The sequence below is a fragment of the Rhincodon typus genome, chromosome 2 (assembly GCF_021869965.1).
Source record: "Rhincodon typus isolate 14 chromosome 2, sRhiTyp1.1, whole genome shotgun sequence".
Lineage (NCBI taxonomy): Eukaryota > Metazoa > Chordata > Chondrichthyes > Orectolobiformes > Rhincodontidae > Rhincodon > Rhincodon typus.
In genome coordinates, this window is record NC_063333.1 from 111175332 (window position 1) to 111197869 (window position 22538).

Sequence of the window (22538 nt, forward strand, 5' to 3'; positions counted from 1 at the left end):
AGTAGCCCTAGCAAGGTTTGTGGTCCATTGCTATTACAAATTTAGAGATACTATAAAGAGGTATTGATGGAAACTCTCCCAAAAAACCTTCAAACCTTCCTTTGCTATCTGGACATATTTGCTCTCAGCATTAGCTGAAGTCTGGGAAGCATATGCTATCAGGCATTCCTCTCCATTGGACTACTGGTGAGTCAACACTACAATACCATGTGGGGAGGTATCATATGCCAACACATCTTGCCTGGGATCATTGGTGCAACAACAGCTCAGATGACAACTGCTTCCTCATTTCCCCAAAGGCTACATTTTCACTGCAAGACCATTTCCAAGACTGACCTTTTGTCAATAGAAAATGCAAAAGGTGCCAGGCTGGAGGCCATGTTACATGTGAAATTTCCATAATAAGTCACCAACCCAAGGTAAGACCCAAGCTCTCATACAGATGAGCACACCTGGGCACCTTTGATTGCCCTCACTTTATCTTCCTCCAGTGTAACCCGGACGTGTCAACTCTGTAGCCTAAATAAGTCATTTGCAGTGCCTGGAAAACATCCTCCTTCCTAAAGCTTACCCCCACCTTTGAGAAATGTTTAAGCACTATATTCAAGTTCTCTCAATGCTGTTTATTGGTCATCCTGGTTATTAGCACATCCAGATAAATGGCGACCTGGGATAGGCCTTGTGAAATTTTCTCCATCAGCTGCTAGGAAAACAACACAGATTGCCTTTTGGGGTTTCATTAGTCTCGTTTATTGGTACAAACCCTTACCGGGTATTATTTGTAGCATAACTCTTGGAATCCTCAGATAATCACAATTGCAGGTAGGCATGGCTCATGTACAGCTTTCTGAAGGATAGCCCCTGCCAGTCAGATTTGCATACAAGTCCTCAGAGAGGGACTGGGTATACATTCAAGCAGTTCACAGTTGGAAATTCCCACGTTCGGCTTCACAATTGCGACTTATTCTGTAAACTGGACTGGTTTGATTCTCCAGCAAATCAGTGAAAACTGGAGGACCAATATCTCATCTTCAAACTAGGCACTTTACAATCGTGAGGCTTAATATAAGAGTTCAACATCTTCAAATTGTTAACTTACTCCTTCCATTTTAGCTTTGTTTGTTACATTCTGGAATCGGTGATCTCCAGCATTGTTTTCAGTTGAGGATTCCCTTGCTTTCCAGCCTGCTGATTTCTGTCTCAACTTTTACATGCAAGGCAAATGGCATTGGGTTGGCCTTGCCAAATCAAATTGCTTCTTGGTGAACATGCAAAGTGGTCTTGGCCCCTTTGATAGTCCCTAGGCCTCCCTGAAAATGTCCCCGTATTTAATTAGAGCTTCACTCTTTCAATCAGAAAATCGTTGCCTAAGAGGCAAATCAAGTTGAAATTTACACAATTCCACTCTAAGAGAAAAGAAAATTGGGCCCAAACCTTTTTAGTGGTAACTGAACCAGCTGTTTCTTGTATGAGACTGCAACCAAAGTTGTACCCTTAATCTGTAAGGGGTTCCCTAGTATTAAGATCTCAGCCAGGCACAGAACCTATGCAAACATAAGGCTCAGAGTCCAGAGTAAGTTTTGGTAATGACTGATTCTGCAAATCAGTGATACAGCCACACCGTAAAAAAAAATCGACCTCAATTAGAGGTGGGTGACCATTTAACTAGATGTTCAGTTTGATTGCATAGCAACATCCAAATTGGGACCAATCTAATGTTCCAAACCAGCTGTAGGTAGACTATGGCCTACACTCTTAGATACTGGCCTATGAGTTGTCCTACTCAATTCGGTAGGAGATTCTTTCACAGTCTTGAATCTGCATACTGGCAGTGTCTACAGTAACCTGCCGGCCTGGATCCATGAAAAAATTTTGACCATTTTGCTGAAGCTTGGCTTTATTTTGGGGTTTTGCTGTGCAATTGTCTTCACTCAAAATGATTATCCAAGCTCAGTCAGCCTGGCAAGGTCGTCCACTTCTATCGGTGGACCCTGTAACTCAAGCTCTGGCTTGCAACATTTTATAACGACAAAGCCAGTTGTCGTGCCTGCTTGAAGTCCAGTTGGGCTTCAGCTAATAGGCACTTTTTCATGGTCATTAATCTCACATACCAAATGATGTCAGCATCTCACTAAGACTTGAACCCTAATCACATTCCTTTGCCAGTCACCTTAATCTCGTCAAAAATTCTAAAATGGTTTCCCAGTGTTCTTGAACTGTTGAGTAAAACAGATAGTGTCTCAATTAGAGGTGGCTTGGGATCTTAATATTCCTTAGCTAAATTTGAACGCTTGAAAGGTTTTAGTATCTAATGCCTCTGGGAAAGTTAGCTTCTAATAACTGAAAAAGCTGTGGGTCCACATGCTGTCAGGAGAAATACTTGTTGTCCAGCCCAATGTCATTTGCCCAAAAACAAAAAAGAAAGAAAAGAAAGGAAGAAAGAAAGAAACGAATAAACATTCTTTCCACATACCGGATACAGCCTTCAGGATGGAATGAGTCAAGCACTTCCCTAAGGCAGGCAAAGCAAGGGCAAGCCTCAATGTCATTCTTGGTAAAATGGACAATGAAGCCTCACACAGTACATTCTGTACCCTTGGCACCCATTGCTACAACCTTCAAACGGAGGAGAAATAATCAAGATGGTGATGCTCTTGGCCACGTTTGCCCTGATGCCATGAAATTTCGCAGGGCCCAGAGTCAATGTTGAAGATTCCCAGGGCTACTGCTTCCCAAGTGTATATCACAATGGCACCACCTGACAGTGGATCAGGATATACCCAAGGATGGTGCTGGTGGTGACAATGATACTGTCTGCCAGACAGAAACACCTAGTATGGTTCTTTTAGGTTGCTATCTGCCTAGTCACAAAAATATAGTGAACAAAGTTGGAGTAGGAAGACATTCAATCTGATTATCCAACCCAGTACCCTGATCCTCCTTTCTTCCCATACCCTTCAGTCCCTAGAAGGGCAGCTAACTTCTTAAAAACATTTACTGCTTTGCCTAGTCTGTGGAACAGCTCTCCTGGTTTTGAGATATAAGCATGTGGAGGGTTACGGAAGTTTTCATATCAAGTATGCCATCCTCATTTGATGCCCTGTTGATGCCAGGTGGCCTATCTACTTTCAATTGTTTTGAGGCAGTTAGTGAAAAGAACCATGTGCTAGGCCAGCTTAGAAAAATCAAACACAATGCTGTGGATATGGTGTCACATGTAGGCCAGACCAGGAGAAGATGGCAGATTTTCCTTCCCTCAAGTGCATCTATGAGCCAAATATATTTTCAATTCAGTTCTACCCAGAGTGAATTGAAATTGAATGCAAATTTTAGCCATGGTGCAATTCTAACCCACATCCCCCAGACCATTAGCCTGGGACGTTGGATTAGTCACCCTGTGGGATGATTTAGTTGTGTCTGCTGCTGAAGACAGAGTGCCTTCCAAGAGGAAAAATATTTAAGCTCAAGGAAAAATTTAGGAATATAGATTTAAAAGCAGGTGCCAAAAATAATAAAAAAAAATCAGAAATCAAGATATTGCCTCCGAACTTGAGGAATAAAATGATAATCCAGATAAAAGACAAATGGAGATAGTTAGGATTCAGTTACAAATGAGAAAACTTGAAAAGAGCAAAGAAGGGAATAAAAAATAGGCAGGTAAATCAAATCAGAGCAATAATATAGGCACAAAAGATAGGTGCAAGACAAGTTGGTTTTGATTCCTCAAGTACTGGGGAAAAATGCTGGGAGCTGCTCCATTGGAACAACCTACACATGAACTATGCTGGTACCCATTTTCTGGCAAAATTATATAACTGGGGCAATAAATGGTTCAGGGGTGCCACACATGGAAGAGAGTCAGAAGAATTGGCAAAGAGCAAACAGTCATAGTACAGGACAGGGTAGCAATTTGGGTAATGATAACCAGAATCTAATGGGAAGTGATGGCACATACAAATGTATAAAGTCCATCAGCAGATAAAGGCACCAAACTTGGTATCATTGGAGATAAGTGTAGAGCTGGATGAACACAGCAGGCCAAGCAGCAGAGGAGCAGGAAAGCTGACGTTTTGGGTCTGGACCCTTCTTCAGAAATCTTGGTATCATTGGAAAAATTTAGCTACTGTACAATCTATATAGAAGTGAGGGGACAGGATGCAAGCAGCGGAGGCTCCAACACTGATTCCTATGGCACTGCACTGTAATAGCTTGCCATCCTGACTGAGGCCCATCCCATCTCTACACCGCTTACTGCTTAGCAAACTGACCCTTTATCTATACTAAATGTTGTCCACACCATGTACTTTATCACGTGCAATCTTTACATTAATTTTATTAGATGCATTTTGCAAACAAACATACCACATCTACAAGCTTTCCTCTACCCACCTGAATCCTTACCAAGGAAAAATTGCTGGAGAAATAGATCTGGCAGCAGCTGTGGGCAACTTCCCATTGTTTCTGCCAGACCCGTGAATTTTCTCCAGCTGGTTCTGTTTCTTTCAGATCTCCAGTTCCATTTTAATGTAGTGAATAATTCTGTTTCTAAGCTGGCTAACATGCACTGGAAAACACCATTAAAATATAGGACACTGGAGCTGCAATACCAGACTACTAGAAAGGCAGATATAGAAAACAGGATCAAGATTATGCTATTTGAACCTTTAAGACTACTCCTTTCATTCAACATGACCAAGGCTGATCATCCAGCTCAATACCCTATTCCCACCCTCCCTCATTTCCTTTGATCCCTTCTACATCCAACACCTTGAAAGTGTCCAATATTTTGGCCTCAACCACTTTCGTTGGCAGAAAACTCCACAGGCTACCACTGGGTGAAACAACAACACCACCACCACACAACACAAAAAAGTCATCAGTCCTAAATCATCTACCCAAATCCTTAGACTCCCAATTCTAGCAGAGCCATCAGGAACCTCTGCTGTGTTTACCCTATCTAGTCCTGCTAGACTTTTATAGGTTCCTACAAAAGGCACCGGCACGGTGGCTCAGTGGTTAGCACTATTGCCTCAGCACCAAGGACCTGGGTTTGACTCCACCCTTGGTGGGACTTATTGGGCAGAATGGCCTGTTTCCATACTGTAGGGATTTTATCAAAATCAACCACCCCCACTGTTCTTCAAAATTCCAGTGAATACAGTACTAACTCTATCCAGTCTCTCTTCACATCAGTCCTGCTATTCCAGAAATCAGTCTAGTCAACCTTTGCACTCCCTCCATAGCCAGAAGAGGATCTTTCTCAGATAAGCATACTGAAACTGCACACAATATTCCAGGTATGGTCTCAGCAAGACATCTCTGCTCCTGTAGTCAAATCCTCTTGTTATGAAAACCAACATACCATTTTCCACCTCCACCTATTGCATTTATATGCTTACTTTCAGTGACTGGTGTACTAGGATACACAGATCTCATTGCACCTCCCCTTTTCCCAATCTATCATTCAGATAATAACTGCCTCTCTCTTTTTACTAAAGTGGATAATCTCACATTTATACAAATTATACCTAATGAGCCTTGTATTTACCCACTCACTCAAACTTGTCCAAACCACTTTGAAGTGTATCTGCATCCTTCTTAGTTCACCCGCAAAAGGTAGGTACAGCCCAGACACACAATAGGTTCCCATAGCAACATTTTCAAACAATTCAGCAAATTGAGAGTTCAAGGGAAAAGTTGTTCAATATGACAATTAGTTCAGCAAAGCAGGAGGTTATACATAGAGACAAAGGTGGCTTGACAAGCAAATGCTGAGAATGTGTTTCAACTGCCGGGAGAGCTTCGGACCAAAATCCTCGTCTAGAACGAGCCAGTGGCAATTCTGACTGCCAGAGAAAGAATTTGGTGTTACAAATCAGAAATTTTCCATCACAAACAACCGTGGATCTTTATTTCACGAGTGTTCAAAGTAGGTTCAAGACTGCCATTAATTGATATCTTTGTTTGGAAGGGGAAAGCAAGGAATATGAAAACAGAGGAAGAAAGTGGATTCCTTTTAGAAGTTCAGCCACAACCTGTGTAAGTGGTGGAGCAGGCCTGATCAGTCATGTAGTCTAACACCGCTCACAATTCCGTTCTTGTTAATAAAGAAGAAATAGTGCAGTGGGGGAGGAGGGGGAGAGGCGGTGGTGAAGAAGCGAGTGACACTCAATGCCACGACCACACACACACACACACAGTTGCTGATGTGCAAGCAACAGCAGGAGAGCTTCCGGCTGGTTCTTCTACAGTACAACCTGCCATAATCCCACTAGACCATAGGGCTGTTCTCATTAGAGAGATGGTTGGCTTAACCCAAGTGCCACAGACTTCAACGCAGTATAGGACACTTCAATCTATAACCATTTGCTCCTCTAGCAAAAGAGTAATACCTACAGTCAATCACAGGGTATGGCCCATCATTGACAGACTTTACTAGGTCAGTACTCAATATCAAAGATGATTACATTCTCTCATCTAGAGAATATAGGGATGCTTTATTACAATATGGCAAGTAATGCTAAATTTAGGATTGAATGCTTTATTGATTCTATGAAGTGCAGAATCCCTGCGGTGTGGAAACAGGCCATTGGACCCAACAAGTCCACACCGACTCTTGGAAGAGCATCCCACCCAAATTCATACTGAAGATTTATGATAAAAACTCTTTAGGTATTGATTCTCCCTCTCTAGCCCATCGTCAAGAGTTCCCGTATCTTACAAGATCTTGAAGGTTCATTCACTTTTACTGGGAAAAATTTTAAAAAGTAGTAATTTATTCAAATTTACTTCTATTCTTCATATAGAAGTTACTCTATATAACTTTTATAGAATGCCTTTTAATAGCCCTTCTAGTGAACAAACTTCTACCTTTTCCTCAGACTTCATGACTGGATGCCTCTGCTCCTGGTTCGATTTGCCGACAGATATCCACTACCTCCTCCAAGCTTTCCAAACTAACTCTGCTGACGGATTTCTGCCACAAGGTGCCAAGGACCACTGCAGATTTATTCCACTAAACAGCCAGCTAAAGCAAATCATCCAACTGTTTTTCCTTCAAAAACCCAAATTGAGATACAGCCTTAACCACATTCTATCACCTCCTGTTGACTCAATCCATTTTATTTTGATTCATTTTCAGGATGAGGGCATTGTTGGCTGGGTCAACATTTAACTGCAATCTGGGATGGGCAGTTAGAGAGTCAACCATATTGCTGAGCGTCCAGAGTCACATAGTCCAGACCAGGTAAGGATGGCCGTTTCCTTCCCTAAAAGGATATTATTCAACCAGACAGGTTTTTCCAACCATCAATAATGGATTTGTGGTTATCATTAGACTCTTACTTCCAGATCTTCACTGAATTCAAATTCCACCATGGACTGGAACTTCGTAAACATCATCACCAAAGCAAAGGATTTATAGTCAGTAATGATAAAAGGGATATGATAACAAAGAAATCCAGCAAAGGAAGATGATCAGCCACGATCTAAAATGGCAGAGCAGGCTAGAGAGATTGAATAGCTTAACCTGGGCCTGACGTCCTTACAATTGATTCTGACTTTTCCTCCAATCAGCAAACAGATTAAAACAAAAAAAAAAAGAAAGAGAAAGAACATTCTAACCAAGACTCCATATTAATCTGTTTTCCATGACAATGCTGCGTACCTCGGGCTGACTGAAACAAACAGGCAAAGAACTTAATATTCTGCAACGCATATATGAATTGTTTCCACCTTTAGAAATGACACTTTACAATGATCGTTCCCAGAAATGCTAGTTTATAAGGCACATTTTAGCACTAACAAGAGACACACACACACACACACACAGTCTCTACCGAGAGGTCCAAGAATGAGCTATCTATTGTTCAGTATTTACTCTTCATTGTCATTACCTTCAAGATCAAGTTGAAGTGTAATTTTATTAACTCCAAGCTTTTTTCGCTTCAGTTTAACCAAATTCCTCTTTATATCTACAGTTAGCTTCTAAAAAGGTATAAAAGATTCACAACACTCATGAACTAGCTGTTCATGAGAAATATCTTACCATGAATTCCTTTTTAACTGGCATACCTTCAGTCACTCCTTTACTTGCCCAGTACAATTCTTCTTCCCTAAAATTAGGAAAGTTGACAGTCAGAAATACTATAGCGAGCTTTACTAAAGACAGGCAATATGCAGAGATCTTCATACAAAGAATCATTCTTAAAGCCAGGCCAGGCACCTGTTGAGACCATTTGAAATGGCTGAAGGTGTCATAACACTTTGGGGATTCAATGGATTCTCCATTTCTACAAACAGTGCTCAGACCCCCTCTTACAAAAGTGTAGTGAGCCATTTGAGGAGAGGGAGTATCACAATAAATGAAAGGGTGAATTAAAAGCTGGTTGGCACTTGAATGGTGGATTTTTCTTTTCACTTGGTGTGGGTGGGGGGGGGGGTGGTGGTGGAATGAAAGGAAAGAAGTCACCACTTAATTGTGCACTTCTATTCAACTAAATGACAAAAGTGGCATGGCAAGACAATTGCAGTGCTGGGACTTGGTAACAATAACCGATACATGTGCTCATTGTAATAAAATCAGCCTTAAAACACAATAGCACATTGAGAGGTTGTAAACTTGCTCGCCAAGCTGATGGGTTCGATTGCAGATGTTTTGTCCGTGCACCTCTGGTGAAACATTGGTGTTCTGTCCCAAAGAACAAAGAAAATTACAGCACAGGAACAGGCCCTTTGGCCCTCCAAGCCTGCACTGATCCAGATCCTCTATCTAAACCTGTCGCCTATTTTCCAAGGGTCTGTATCCCTCTGCTCCCTGCCCATTCATGTATCTGTCTAGATACATCTTGAATGACGCTATCATGCTCGCCTCTACCACCTCCACTGGCAACGCATTCCAGGCAGCCACCACCCTCCGAGTAAAGAACTTTCCACGCATATCTCTCTTAAAACCGTGACCCCTAGTAATTGAGTCCCCCACTCTGGGAAAAAGCTTCTTGCTATCCACCCTGTCTATACCTCATGATTTTGTAGACATCAATCAGGTCCTCCCTCAACCTCCGTCTTTCTAATGTAAATAATCCTAATCTACTCAACTTCTCTTCATAGCTAGCGCCCTCCATACCAGGCAACATCCTGGTGAACTTCCTCCACACCCTCTTCCAAAGCATCCACATCCTTTTGGTAATGTGGCGATCAGAACTGTATGCAGTATTCCAAATGTGGTTGAACCAAAGTCCTATACAATTGCAACATGGCCTGCCAACTCTTGTACTCAATACCCTGTCTGATGAATGAAAGTATGTTCTATGCCTTCTTGACCACTATTGACTTGCATTCCCACCTTCAGGGTACAATGGACCTGAACACCCAGATCTCTCCATGCATCAATTTTCCCCAGGGCTTTTCCATTTACTGTGTATTTCGCTCTTGAATTGGATCTTCCAAAATGCATCACCTTGCATTTGCCTGGATTGAACTCCATCTGCCATTTCTCCGCCCAACTCTCCAATCTATCTATATTCTGCTGTATTCTCCGACAGTCCCCTTCACTATCTGCTACTCCACCAATCTTAGTGTCATCTGCAAACTTGCTAATCAGATCATCTATACCATCCTCCAGATCATTCATGTATATCACAAACAGTGGTCCCAACACTGATTCCTGTGGAATACCACTGGTCACAGTTCTCCATTTTGAGGAACTCCCTTCCACTACACCCCCCCCCCCCCCCCCCCCACGCCCGTCTCCTATTGCCCAGCCAGTTCTCTAACCATCTAGCTAGTACACCCTGGATCCCATGCGACTTCACTTTCTCCATCAGCCTACCATGGGGAACCTTATCAAACGTCCCGCTTGTTACTTATATGCCAAGCACCCCAGCATACCGAGACATCGCTTCCAGTTCTGTTTCTCAGTGGTTTGTATCAGGTCCAGGTCAATGTGTTTGTTGATGGAGTTCTGGTTGGAATGACAGGACCCCAGGAATTCCCTGGCATATCTGTTTGGCTCAGACTATTATGGATGTGTTGTCCCAGACAAATTCGTGTCCTTCTTTGGCAGTGTGTATGGAGACCAGTGAGAATTGGTCATACCTCTTGGTGGTTAGTTGGTGTTTGAGTATCCCGATAGGCATTTTTCTTCCAGTTTGGCCTATCATAATCTTAAAATCTTTAAGCACATTCAGAGTTGACTAGATGACCAGAATATTGAAAAGACTAAACAAGAGACCTGCAGAAGCTGGAAATCAAAAGCCAGAAATTCCTGAAAATCTGCCAGCATCCAAGAGCAAGTAGTGTCAATATTTTAAGTCTTGAAACATTGAGATACTTTCTCTCTAGAAGCTGCCAAAAATGTTCAGTTTTGCCAGCAACTTCTGTTATGTTATTTCAAAGTCTGTTTCTAACTTTGTAAAATGCTTCAGGTTTTAGCCCAGTATCTATTGGCAAGGCAGATGACCCTTGACTGAGCATTTCTGCTTAAGCCAGTTTCTCCAACAAGACTGCAAATAATGGCACAATACAGTGGCAGTATTCCCATCTCTGAGCCAGACAGCCTGGGTTCAAATCTCACCTGGTCCAGTTGTGCACACTAACATCTCTAAAACAGTTGGTTAGAAAATATCTGTAATGACACTTGAACGTAAGGATTAGGATTGGATCTATGTCATGATTTTTATTTGAGCATTTAACTCTGCTCCACATTCATTACTTTATATGAGCATTAAATAATAGTTAACTTGTATTGTGTAGCATTAGGACATAAAAAACATGAGATGAAAATACAAGCAGCAACAATCCAGTGAATAAAACCAGTATGTAAAATAAACTGCAGTGCTAACACCAATTGATACTCTCAATTTACAATTGCTGTAGTGGAGTTACATATAGCTATATTGCAAAAGAGAAAGCTAAAACTTGATACACAGGATGATGGGATACAAGTGAGATACAAAGGGGCGGCATGGTGGCTCAGTGGTTAGCACTGCTGCCTCAGTGCCAGGGACGCAAGTTCAATCCCACCCTTGGGTGACTGTGTGGAGTTTGCACATTCTCCCCGCGTCTGCGTGGGATTCCTCCTGGTGTTCCAGTTTCCTCCCACAGTCCAAAGATGTGCAGGCTAGGTGGATTGGCCATGCTAAAAATTGTCCATTGTGCATGGGAATGTGTAGATTAGGTGGGTTACAGGGGGATGGGTCTGGGTGGGATGCTTTGAGGGTCAGTGTGGACTTGTTAGGCCAAAGGGCCTCTTTCCACACTGGAGGGATCCTATGATAATGGTTACACAACAACCACCTGACATATTCGTGTCACTCTCATTTGGTAGTGCAGAATCTGTGTTACAAATACAGTCAAAACATTTCAATAGCCAGGACAATTTGCAAGCAAGTAAAAAAGGAATGCACTAGAGAAAAGAGGATAGTGATGGTGGCTTGCATGATGGAGAATACACCTGTTAACTGCCAATCTCTAAATTTTCAACCAGGCAAATTGGTTCTGATGATCAAGGCATTGTTATCACTGGCGGCAGAAATGAACCAGAGAACATTGGCGTGCATTTTCTGGATTTGAAACAAGAGCTGTGTGCAAACCTGATCGAAGAATTACGCTACAGGATTGTCAATCATAAAATCACACCCAATGTTAGACTGGAGTTTTGCAAGCAGAGACTAATTGGGTCTAGCCAGCACCTTGCTTGTTACAAGCATGCTGAAAGGTACATGCTTACTATCTATCAATCAATCTTGCTCCATTGTGTGATAAGCAGAACATGTTAAGGCTTGATGACAGCCTGATACATTGCACTCATCAGGGCAAATTCACACGTAGCAACATGACACGCTTTGATGTGTATCAGCAATACCCATTTGATTGTTAGATCTCCAGTGTAGCTGGATTCCTGTAGAGTTATTCTGATGAATAGTAGGAACTGCCGATGCTGGAGCTGAGATAACAGGGTGGGGAAGGGGAAGGAGAAGGAGAGCTCTGAAATAAATAGAGAGAGGGGGAGGCGACGATAGAAGGTGGATAGAGGAGCAGATAGGTGGAGAGAAAACAGACAGGCCAAGGAGGCGGGGACAAGATGGGCTGGTCTTGGGATGAGGTCAGGGTGGGGAGATTTTGAAGCTTGTAAAGTCCACATTGAGACCTTTGGGCTGCAGGGTTCCCAGGCAGAATATGAGGTGCTGTTCCTCCAGCCTTCGGGTGGCATCATTGAGGCACTGGAGGAGGCCCAGGATGGACATGTCATCCAAGGAGGGGGAGGGGGAGTTGAAGTGGTTTGTGACTCACAGGTGTTGTCGTTTGTCATGAACCAAGCGTAGGTGCTCCACAAAGCGGTCTCCAAGGCTCCACTTGGTTTCCCCGGTGTAGAGGACGCCACAATCAGGAACAGTAGATACAATATACCACATTAGATGTGCAGGTGAACATCTGATTAACGTGGAAGGTTTTCTTGGGGCCTGGGATGGAGGGGAGGGGGGTGGTGGTGTAGGGACAGGTGTAGCACCTCCTGCCCTTGCAGGGAAAGTGCCGGGGTGGTGGGGCTAGTGGGAGTGTGGAGCCCAAAGGAGTGTTGGAGAGAGCAGCCCCTCTGGAAGGCAGATAAGGGTGGGGAGGGAAATATCTTTGGTAGTGGGGTCAGATTGCAGGTAGCAGAAGTGGCAGAGAATGATGCATTGAATCCGGAGGTTGATGGGGTGATAGTGAGGTCAAGGGGCATTCTGTCTTTGTTGTTATTGCGGTGAGGGGAACGGGAGAGATGCGGTCAGGGCATTTTCGACCACTGAGGGGGGAAATTGCGGTCCTTGAAAAACGAGGACACAAAATGGAGTAAATATTTTGATTCTTTCAAATTTCGTTCAACGGAAAACCCGAATTGTGTACTGTTACAAAAAGTGTGATGTAACCAAGCATCCACGTCACTCTTTTCAAATTGCATCTACAAAAATGCCAACTACAAAAAGCAAAGTATTTGTCATGAATATTTTCAAATAGAATATTTGAGGATCTATCCTGCCATGATTCTGTTTAATTTACTCCATAATATTAAGTTCTAGAGCGCATCTCATCTCATCACGTAATATGGGATATCAGGTTACATGCCAGTGATAAAAAAAATTATCGCAGCTACAGTTTAAAACATCTCACCTGCCTCCTTTTGACCCGCAACTGTGCGTGTTCAATTCTCCCCTCATTGTTACAGTACAAGTAAACAACCCAAAGAAGTCACAATACTACACAGCTTTTGGTTCCATTTAAAAAAGTTATAGGATCGTAGAAGAATCCCTACATGCCGAAAGACTTCGGCCAATTGAATCTACACCGATTCTCTAAAAGAGGATCCCACCCAAAACCGGTCCCCACGCCCCTCCATTTACCATGGTTAATCTACTTTTCCGGCACATCCCTAGACACTATGGACAACGTAGCTGATCTAAAATGGATATATAGAAACGATACCAGGATTAAAAGATAATAAATATTAATATCAAGTAGGATTCTTACCTTGAGAAGAGAAAAATTGAAGGGCGAATTAATTGAAGTCTAAGTTAAGAGGTTTGATAGGTTGATTTAGGAGAAAAATGCTTCTCCTTGTAGACAAGTCTAAAACGAAAGTTGTAAGTGGAATAAGTTTAACAATAAAAATTGTGAAAAACCCTTCTTCACCTAGAAAACAGTCATTACAATATGAAACGTTATCACAAGCAGTATCGAGATGCGGCATAGATACATTTCAGGGGGAAGCTAGTAAAATGATGTAGAAACGAATAAAACACACTAGCTAGATAAGTTAGACAGCAGCAAGAAATAGATTTCTTGTCCACAACGTTTAATTGAGGAAACAAAGAAATACATTTCAAGCTTAAATTAAAAGCAAGCCGACCTAGACAGTCACCTTAAAGAGAGAAAATCGCACATATTTCCACAAATACCTGTTGCCCTGAACGCTGACATGTGGCTTTTCAAAGATCGTTAGTGATTAATCAGACGGAAACGAGCCGCATGTGTGCAAATGAGGCAGAAATTCTAATTATCCAACCCCTCAAATGGGTGATATTAAAATTAAACTGCAGTCTAGATTGAATAAAATTGTAGGAAATTTTACAATTAAAGCTTTTGGCTCTTGCCATGTTTCAACAATCTAATTAATGAATTGAAAGTTGGAGATTTGAGTGTTTTCTAAATAATGTCTTGCAATTCCCACATTTCCTTCGATAACTAAACTTAATTTGACTTTAAAGTCGACGAAAACCATCACCGTACCCCATTCAAAACAAGTTGGCCCAAACTAGATCATCCATAAAATAAAATTAAAAGCTGAACTGTCGTATAAAATTCTTTCTCAAATGTGTTTCTTATTGAAAACGAAGAAGTTCAATTCATTCAAACATCAGTCAAAAAACAATGTACGACATAAAATAGTATTGTTTCGAAACAAGTTTCCAAAAACAGGCAAATTCCAAACTACTCCACCACTAAACAGAATAGTGCCGAATCGTTCTAGCACAATCCAAACTTTATTGAGTAATATTTAATGCAGCTTATATTTTGATAAATGTTTTGCTCCCCATTCAATCGCAAGCAGGTTAATTATTTGACTCAGCCAGTCCGCTTTTTGATGGGTAGGTGTCCTGTAGACTCTGTCAGCTATAATAAATTCGAACTCGTCTCCAGCTTGTTGATAGTTTTTTCCGGACTAAAGGAACACCAAATACATTATGCAACTTTCCAAATCATCCGTTCCTAACCCCCAGCAATTCAGAATACGAACCTGGAGTGGAAAGGAGAAGACCCAGTTCTCGTGGTCCATGTAGGAATCAGCTTCATAGGTAGGGCTGAGAAGAATGCCTTGCTGAGAGTTTGAGGAGTAAGGGACCAAATCAAAACACAGAACCTCAAAGTTAATAATCTCTGCACCGTTTGTCATAGATTAGAGAATTGAATCCATAACCCAAAGAGTGGTGTATGTGATGTTTGATTTATGGGACTACAGCACTGGTGTTGGGGAAAGAGGGGAATGTTCCATTAGCATAGGCTCCATTTAAACAGGGCTGGAATCAGTAATCTGGTGAATCATTTAACAATAACTGTTTTTAAACTCTAAGGGTGAGGAAGGGTCAAGTTAAGGGAGATTTGGAAAATAAAGGCAAGAAGGCTGTATTGAGATTTGGGTGAAGACAATAGGGCAAGACAGGAAAGGATAGGGAGTTTAACAGTAGTAGTGCTTTAGTCAATAAGGTCCAAAGAAAGAATCATTATGGAACTACTTCAGCACAAAAGGAGATGTTCAATATCCATCCATAGCCTTGTAACCTTACACATTAAGTTTCTTCAAATTCTATCTAATTTCCTTTTGAAATTATTAATCATCTCTGCTCAGAGATCTGGAAGCAGTGACTACAAGTTATTTGTGGCTGAATCCTATCAAAACCAGTTTTGGTGAGATTCATGGAGGATTTCACTCCACAAGCCCTAGCATGTTTTCTTGTGCTATTTTCCCAGTTCATTTCATTAACTATGCACAGTGTACCACACCCCACTCATCATATGCTCCCAATTACCACAGATGGCAGTACTGACTACTGCTGGGACCTCCTGGAATTTGGGTACTGGCCTATCTTTAAATCACAATTGTGCATCCAGTCAAGTGATAGCTGTCCTGAACAGTTGTCAGTAGATGTAACTTACATCCCATTCTGGATTTCGTCATGGATGTGTAAGAATGGGGTTGGTGCGTGTGGTTGCTGCCCATGGAGCATGCCCCAAGATGTCAGAGGGCAAGAGGACCAAGCAGAATGCTGGAGTTGCCAGGTTACTACACTGAGTTCTATTATGGGAACTGTTGCTGTTTAGTTTCTGTGCAGCAGGTGGGAAAATGGGAAACTGCATATCAGTGAGGTAAGATGATATTTTGATGAAGATATTAATACATGGTAATACAGTCTGCTCACCACTCACTAGCAAGAATCTCTGTCCAACACTTGTTTGGAAAATGGAATTGTTTGATCTCAGCTCCATATTGCTGAACTTATGTATTTCTCCCAACTTTCTGATAATTGCCCATGTTGTTCAGGAGTTCAATGAACAGGTGTACTATGGGAAAGCTCCACAAACTCCCTTTGACCAGTAGAAATTTTAATAACTGACCAGACACTCCAGCTGAAACATTGAGTTAGCATATTGTTTTGACAGACTAGAAATCTCTTAAAGTCTTACACCTTTTCTAAAATGACCAACAAGAAGATTCAAACCAACTTTTTACAAAACTAACCCATTTTTACAGGGGAACAATTTATAAAGAATTAAATTAGGAAAACAAAGGAATTTTTTTTCTGTCTGGAGGTCCGTGACTAGTAGTGTTCCACAGGAATCTGTACTGGGACCTACACTCTTAATGATATATATATATAAATGACTTGGATGAAAATGTAGTTGAGTGGGTTAGTAAGTTTGCAGATGATACAAAGATCAGTGGAATTGTGGACAGTGTAGAAGGTTGTCAAAAGATACAGCGGGATATAGATCAGTTGCAGATATGGGCGGAGAAATGGCAGATGGAGTTTATTCTGGGTAAGTGTAAGGTGCTGCACTTTGGGATATCAAATGTTAAAGAAAAGTATGCAATTAATGGCAGGACCTTGAACAGCATTGATGTACAGAGGAATCTTCGGGTTCAAGTCTGTAGTTCTCTGAAAGTGGCCATACATATAGATCGGGTGGTAAAGAAGGTGTATATCATGCTTGATTTTATTGGTCAGGGAATTGAGTACAAAAGTCAGGATGTCATGTTGCAACTTTATAAGACTTTGGTTACTCCAATTCTCGTCACCACATTACAGGAAGGATTTGGAGGCTTTGGAAAGGGTGCAGAAGAGATTTAGCAGGATCCTGCTTGAATTGGAGGGTAAGAGCTATATGGAAGGTCTAGAAAAACTGGGGTTGTTTTCTCTGGAGCAGCGGAGGCTGAGGGGAGACTTGATAAAAGTCTATAAAATTATGAGATGCATAGATGGGTTGATGGTCAAAATCTTTTTCCCAGAGTTGAAATGCCTAATAGTAGGGGGCATGCATTTAAGAAGTGGGGGGAAAGTTCAAAGGAGATGTGAGGGGCAAATTTTTTTACACGGAATGATTGGAGTCTGGAAGACGCTGCCAGGGTAGTGGTGGCGGCAGATACAATAGGGGCATTTAAAGGACTTTTAGATAAGCACATGAATATACAAGGAATGGAGGGATATGGACCAAGGACAGGCAAAAGGAATTAGTTTAACTTGGAATCATATTTGGCGCAACATCATGGCCTGAAGGACACATTCCTGTGCTGTACAGTTCTATGTTCTATATTCTATATTCTATATTCTATCTTCTTACACACTTAAATAGTAATATTGATCTTGATGTCAGCTATGCAGTCCAAGTCCTGCACTATCCATCATTTACAGAAATTCTCTCACACTCGTGGACATTTCATGCTGTTTTGATAGGATTACTCATGCAGCTAACTTTGTTAAAGAGCGTTAGGCAGCCAGAGTGAATATCCTCATTAGCCATGAAAATGAAATCTGAGTTTATTAGCTCATTTTGATTATGCATCAAGTATTTATGGTTAATTAATTTCTTTTGAAGTGCATTTTGATTTATATGCAATGATTTCTCAGAGAACTAGGAAACGTGGCACTGAATGATCAAGTGAGTAATAAAAAAAGGGAAGTATTGAATAACCCGTGGGGATGATTAAAAAGTGATAATGTCACTGGACTGGTAGTCCAGAGGATGAGGTTAATGGTCTGGGGACATGACTGCAAATCCCAGCATGGTAGCTTGGTGGAATTCAAATTCAATTATCAAAATCTAGAGTTCAGAACTAGACTCAGCAATGGTTAAGGGGTAGATCAATAGTGATGCAGTGCTAGATATTTAAGGAGATATTTCAGAATACGCAGAATAGATTCATTTTATTGAGAAAGCAGAGTTCCAAGGGGAGCATGAGAACCAGAAAGATTAAAGGTAGTATGAATCTTAATGAAAAAGCACATAATTGTGCAGACAGGTGGCAAGTCTTCAGATAGGACAGAATATAAAGACAGGAAAGAATGACAAAAAAATTAATAAGGAAGGAATAATTACAGTATGAGAGAGAAAGCTAGCTGGAAATAGACAAACAAATAATTTAAAAATAGAAAGGGTGAAACAATTTTAATTTTTTAATGTCTTTGTATTATAGAAAGTACAAAGCAACAATAGGACTTCAGAAAATAGAACATCTGGAAAGAGCACTGCAGATTAATCAGCTGTCAATATTTATAAAAAATTGGAATATATATGTTTTACTACCAGGCTGCAAGGAGTAAATTGACTCCCATCTCTTCAAAATCCCCACTTGGTCACAGCAAATATACAAAAACAAATTGTGTTTGCATGAGTTTGGATACAACTGTCTAAAATTAAAAAATGAATTTCATTTTTTTCTGTGAAAAATAAGAAACCCATTAATAAGCTTTTCTTAAGTCAAAGAAAGAAAGAGCAAATTTATTAACTGCGAAACTCAAGAAAAAGATAAAACTTGTCCCTTGGACCATACACGCAAGTACAATACAAGGGGAGATTAAGAATTATATGGTTTAGAGGAATGTGGTTGTATTCCCGTCATTGAATTTTAACCTGGGGCTGACGATGATTAGTTAGTTTCTTGGATATAGTCAGTCACAGCAAATGTTGCTGCCATTAACATTTTTTGGTTCCTTTATGATTTTTGTTTGTACCTGTTTCTGTGGGATCCAGGTGCCAACATTTACAGAGACAGAAAATGGAGGCAGTAACTTTTCTTCAACCATCTGCCAAAATACTGTCAGAGCCTCCTGTGAAATATTCATTTCTGTGTGTATTTTCAATTGGTTCTTTGGGTGGGTAAGCCGTAGAACCGTAGAATCCCTACGGTGTGGAAACAGGCCTTTCGGCCCAACAAGTTCACATCGACCCTCAGAACATGCCACCCAGACCCATCACCCTATAACCCACCTAATCTACACATCCCTGAACACTATGGGCCATTTAGCCTGGCCAATCCACATCTTTGGACTGTGGGAGGAAACCAGAGCACCCGGAGGAAACTCACGCGTACACGGGGAGAATGAGCAAACTCCACACAGACAGTCACCCGAGGGTGGAATCGAGCCCAGGTCCCTGGCGCTGTGAGGCAGCAGTGCTAACACTGAGCCACCATGCTGCCAAGTCTTTGGCAGCCATTGTGTCATGTCCAGTAATTTGCATTTATTAATGTCTTCCTGAGACCGTTATACAAAACAATACAACATGATATAGGGGAGGTGATGCCTAGTCGTATTATCGTTGGACAGTTAATCCAGAGACCCGGATAATGTTCTGGGGACCCAGGTTCAAATCCCACCATGGAGGATGGTGGAATTTGAATTCAATAAATATTTGGAATTAAGAATCTAATGATGACCGTGAATCCATTGTCAATTGTTGGAAAAACGCAGCTGGCTCACTAATCCCCTTTAGGGAAGGAAACTGCCATCCTTACCTGATCTGGCCTACATGGGACTCCAGACCCACAGCAATGTGGTTGACTCTTAACTGCCCTCTGGGCAATTAGGGATGTGAAATAAACGCTGCCTGGTCAGCGAAGTCCTCATCCCATGAATGAATATAAACAAAAAATACAGCACAGAAACAGGCCCTTCAGCTCACTAAGCCTGCAACGATTCCTAATCCTTATTTAGACCTGCCATTTGTTGCCCATATACAGTTTCTATCCCTTTGTTTGCCTCCCATTCACGTGTCTATCAAGATCATTATGAATCATTGGGTGAAAATCTGGCCATTGGTCCACAATGGGGAAAATCCATTTTTCGACAGCTTGGTGGTAAATTGTTATTTCCACTCATCCACTTGGATATAAATGGGAGCGGATGGTCAATTTTTCTTATTGCACACCTTTAGAAGAATTTATTTAAAGAAGTACACATTGCTGCTGTACACCTCCTAATCCAGCAGTCACAGTTTTCATTTGTTCCAATTTATAGGATCACAGATGAAGTTTCAGACAATGCCTATCACCTGCAATGCATAATAAGTTTCAGATCTAACTCTTTGTTTCAGCAATATCTATAGTACAAATGTCTCAGACTCTCGATGGCCTCATGGTGAACTATACATTCTATATGATGAATTTTAATGTTTGGGTAGTTACCCCTTGCATAACCTTTTCCAGTATATTCCTGTGAGTTTGGCTACTTTCAAGTCAGGTGACTTTGGTGGCTATTTACCGTATCCTAGTTCTTTTTAACATTTTTTTCTCTCAATCCTAAATTCTTTTAAACTGGTTGATGAGATTTGAAAGAACAATGATCTGTATTTTATCATTGTGGCACTATAACAAGGATTAATTAAAATAGATCATTATAACAGGGAACTTGAATACATATGAATCAGGTGTTGTGTACAATTTAAGTCAGGTATTAATGAGGACTAATCCTCTGTTGATTTCAAATAGTTAACATATTATGTTAATTACTTGTTGGTATTTCAGCATTGAAAAGTAAAACATAGGATATCAAGTGTACTCTAGTACACCTTCTACAACAACTGTTTTGTTTTCACTGAAATGTAGAACTGATGGACTGAATATTTCTGCTTCATAGAACGTAGAACATAGAACAGTACAACACAGTACAGGCACTTCAGCCCACAATATTGTGCCAATCTATTATCCTACTCTAAGATCAAACTACCCTGCATACCCTACATTTTACTATCATCCATAAGCCTATCCAAGAGTCACTTAAACGTCCCTAATGTATCTGACTCCATTACCACCGCCGGCACCACTCTCAGTGTTAAGAACCTACCTCTGACATCTCCCCTATACCTTCCTCCAATCACCTTAAAATTATGCCCCCTCATGATAGTAATTTCTGCCCTGGGAAAAAGTCTCTGCCTATCCACTCTATCTATGCCTCTCATCATCTTGTTTACCTCTATCAAGTCACCTCTCATCCTTCTTTGCTCCAATGAGAAAAGCCCTAGCTCCCTCAACCTTTCCTCATAAGACCTGCCCTCCAGTCCAGGTAGCATCCTGGTAAATCTCCTCTGTACCCGCTCTAAAGCTTTCACATGCTTCCTATAATGAGGCGACCAGAACTGAACACAATATTCCAATTGTGGTCTATCCAGGGTTTTATAGAGCTGCTGCATATCCTCACAGCTCTTAAACTCAAATCCCCTGCCAATGAAGGCCAACACACCATATGTCTTCTTAACAACCCTATCAACTTGGGTAGCAACTTTGAGGGATCTCTGGACGTGGACCCCAAAATCCCTCCGTTCCTCCACACTGCCAAGAATCCTGCCATTAATCCTGTATTCTGCATTCAAATTCAACCATCCAAAATGAATCACTTCATACTTTTCCGTGTTGAATTCCATCTGCCACTTCTTTGCTCAGCTCTGCATCCTGTCAATGCCCTGTTGCAACCAACAACAGACCTACGCACTATCCACAATTCCACCAACATTTGTGACATTGGCAAACTCACTAACCCACCCTTTCACTTTCTCATCCAAGTCATTTATAAAGATCACAAAGAGCAGAGGTCCCAGAACAGATCCCTGCAGAACACCACTGGTCACCGAGCTCCAGGCTGAATAATTTCCATCCACTACCATCCTGTCTTCTATTGGACAGCCAATTCTGTATCCAGACAGCCAAATTTTCTTGAATCCTATGCCTCCTTACTTTCTGAATGAGCCTAAGTGCTTGTCCGCTTACAATGTCCTGTCCATTCATTTTTAGGGGTGTGGAAAATTATCGTCTGGCAACTGCAGAAGTGTAAATCCAGGACAGCTGATGGTTAGGTTGTGCGTGTTAATTGTATACCAGTTTTATTTTGTTGCATTCCTGGTGATAAGTATTATCTGAAACTTCACCTGTGATCCTATAAATTGGAACAAATGGAAACTGTGACTGCTGGATTAGGATGTATACAGGAGCAATGTGCACTTCTATAAATAAATTCTTCTAAAGGTGTGTAAAGATTGGCTTCAATTATACACTTCATCACCTGGTTTCTAGACTACAACTTGACAGAAAAGTTAGTTGCAAAAAAAAGTGAACGTTGGAAACCAATTTTCAGACAGAAAAATATAATCCGTGTAACAATTGTGGAAAAAGGCAGAAAGCAACTTTACATTGTTAGAGTGCACAGTAATCACCTTCCAATGTTCTTGAAATCTGAATCACCAGTGAAAGAATGAAGTTCATAAGTAGACATTGGTCACATTTCTATCCAAAGCACAAACACGTTTGTGCTTGGCATTTTTTGCTTTCTACATTGACATAACTGCACAGAGGCTGGAATCCTGTCACCAAGTCACTCTTTATTTACTTGTGCACAGTACACTGGCTATGGCTAGCCACCATGAGTCAGTCCCCTGAACTGAGATTTTAAATTCCCTGTTTATATCAATCAGCTAGGGCTTCCTGATTGGCCAGGGATAACAGTTCCAGTCAAGGA

General features: G+C 41.2%; 1 protein-coding gene across 9 annotated transcripts in view; it reads right to left on the minus strand.

Annotated features, from left to right (window-relative positions):
• LOC125486260 (synaptonemal complex protein 2-like) overlaps window positions 1-15284 on the minus strand; it is a 299464-nt gene extending 284180 nt beyond the window's left edge. For 6 of the 9 annotated variants that reach the window (XR_007264933.1, XM_048613007.1, XM_048613001.1 and 3 more), the window contains exons 1-3: window positions 14774-15283; window positions 13507-13605; window positions 8048-8114 (exon numbers count right to left, since the gene is read on the minus strand). Coding sequence is in view for 7 of the 9 variants with exons in the window: in XM_048613001.1 (XP_048468958.1) it covers window positions 8048-8071 (24 nt within the window). In the remaining 2 variants the exon portion in view is untranslated. The other 3 variants (XM_048613014.1, XM_048612984.1, XM_048612979.1) reach the window with 3 other exon arrangements.
• Window positions 15285-22538: the final 7254 nt, after the last annotated feature.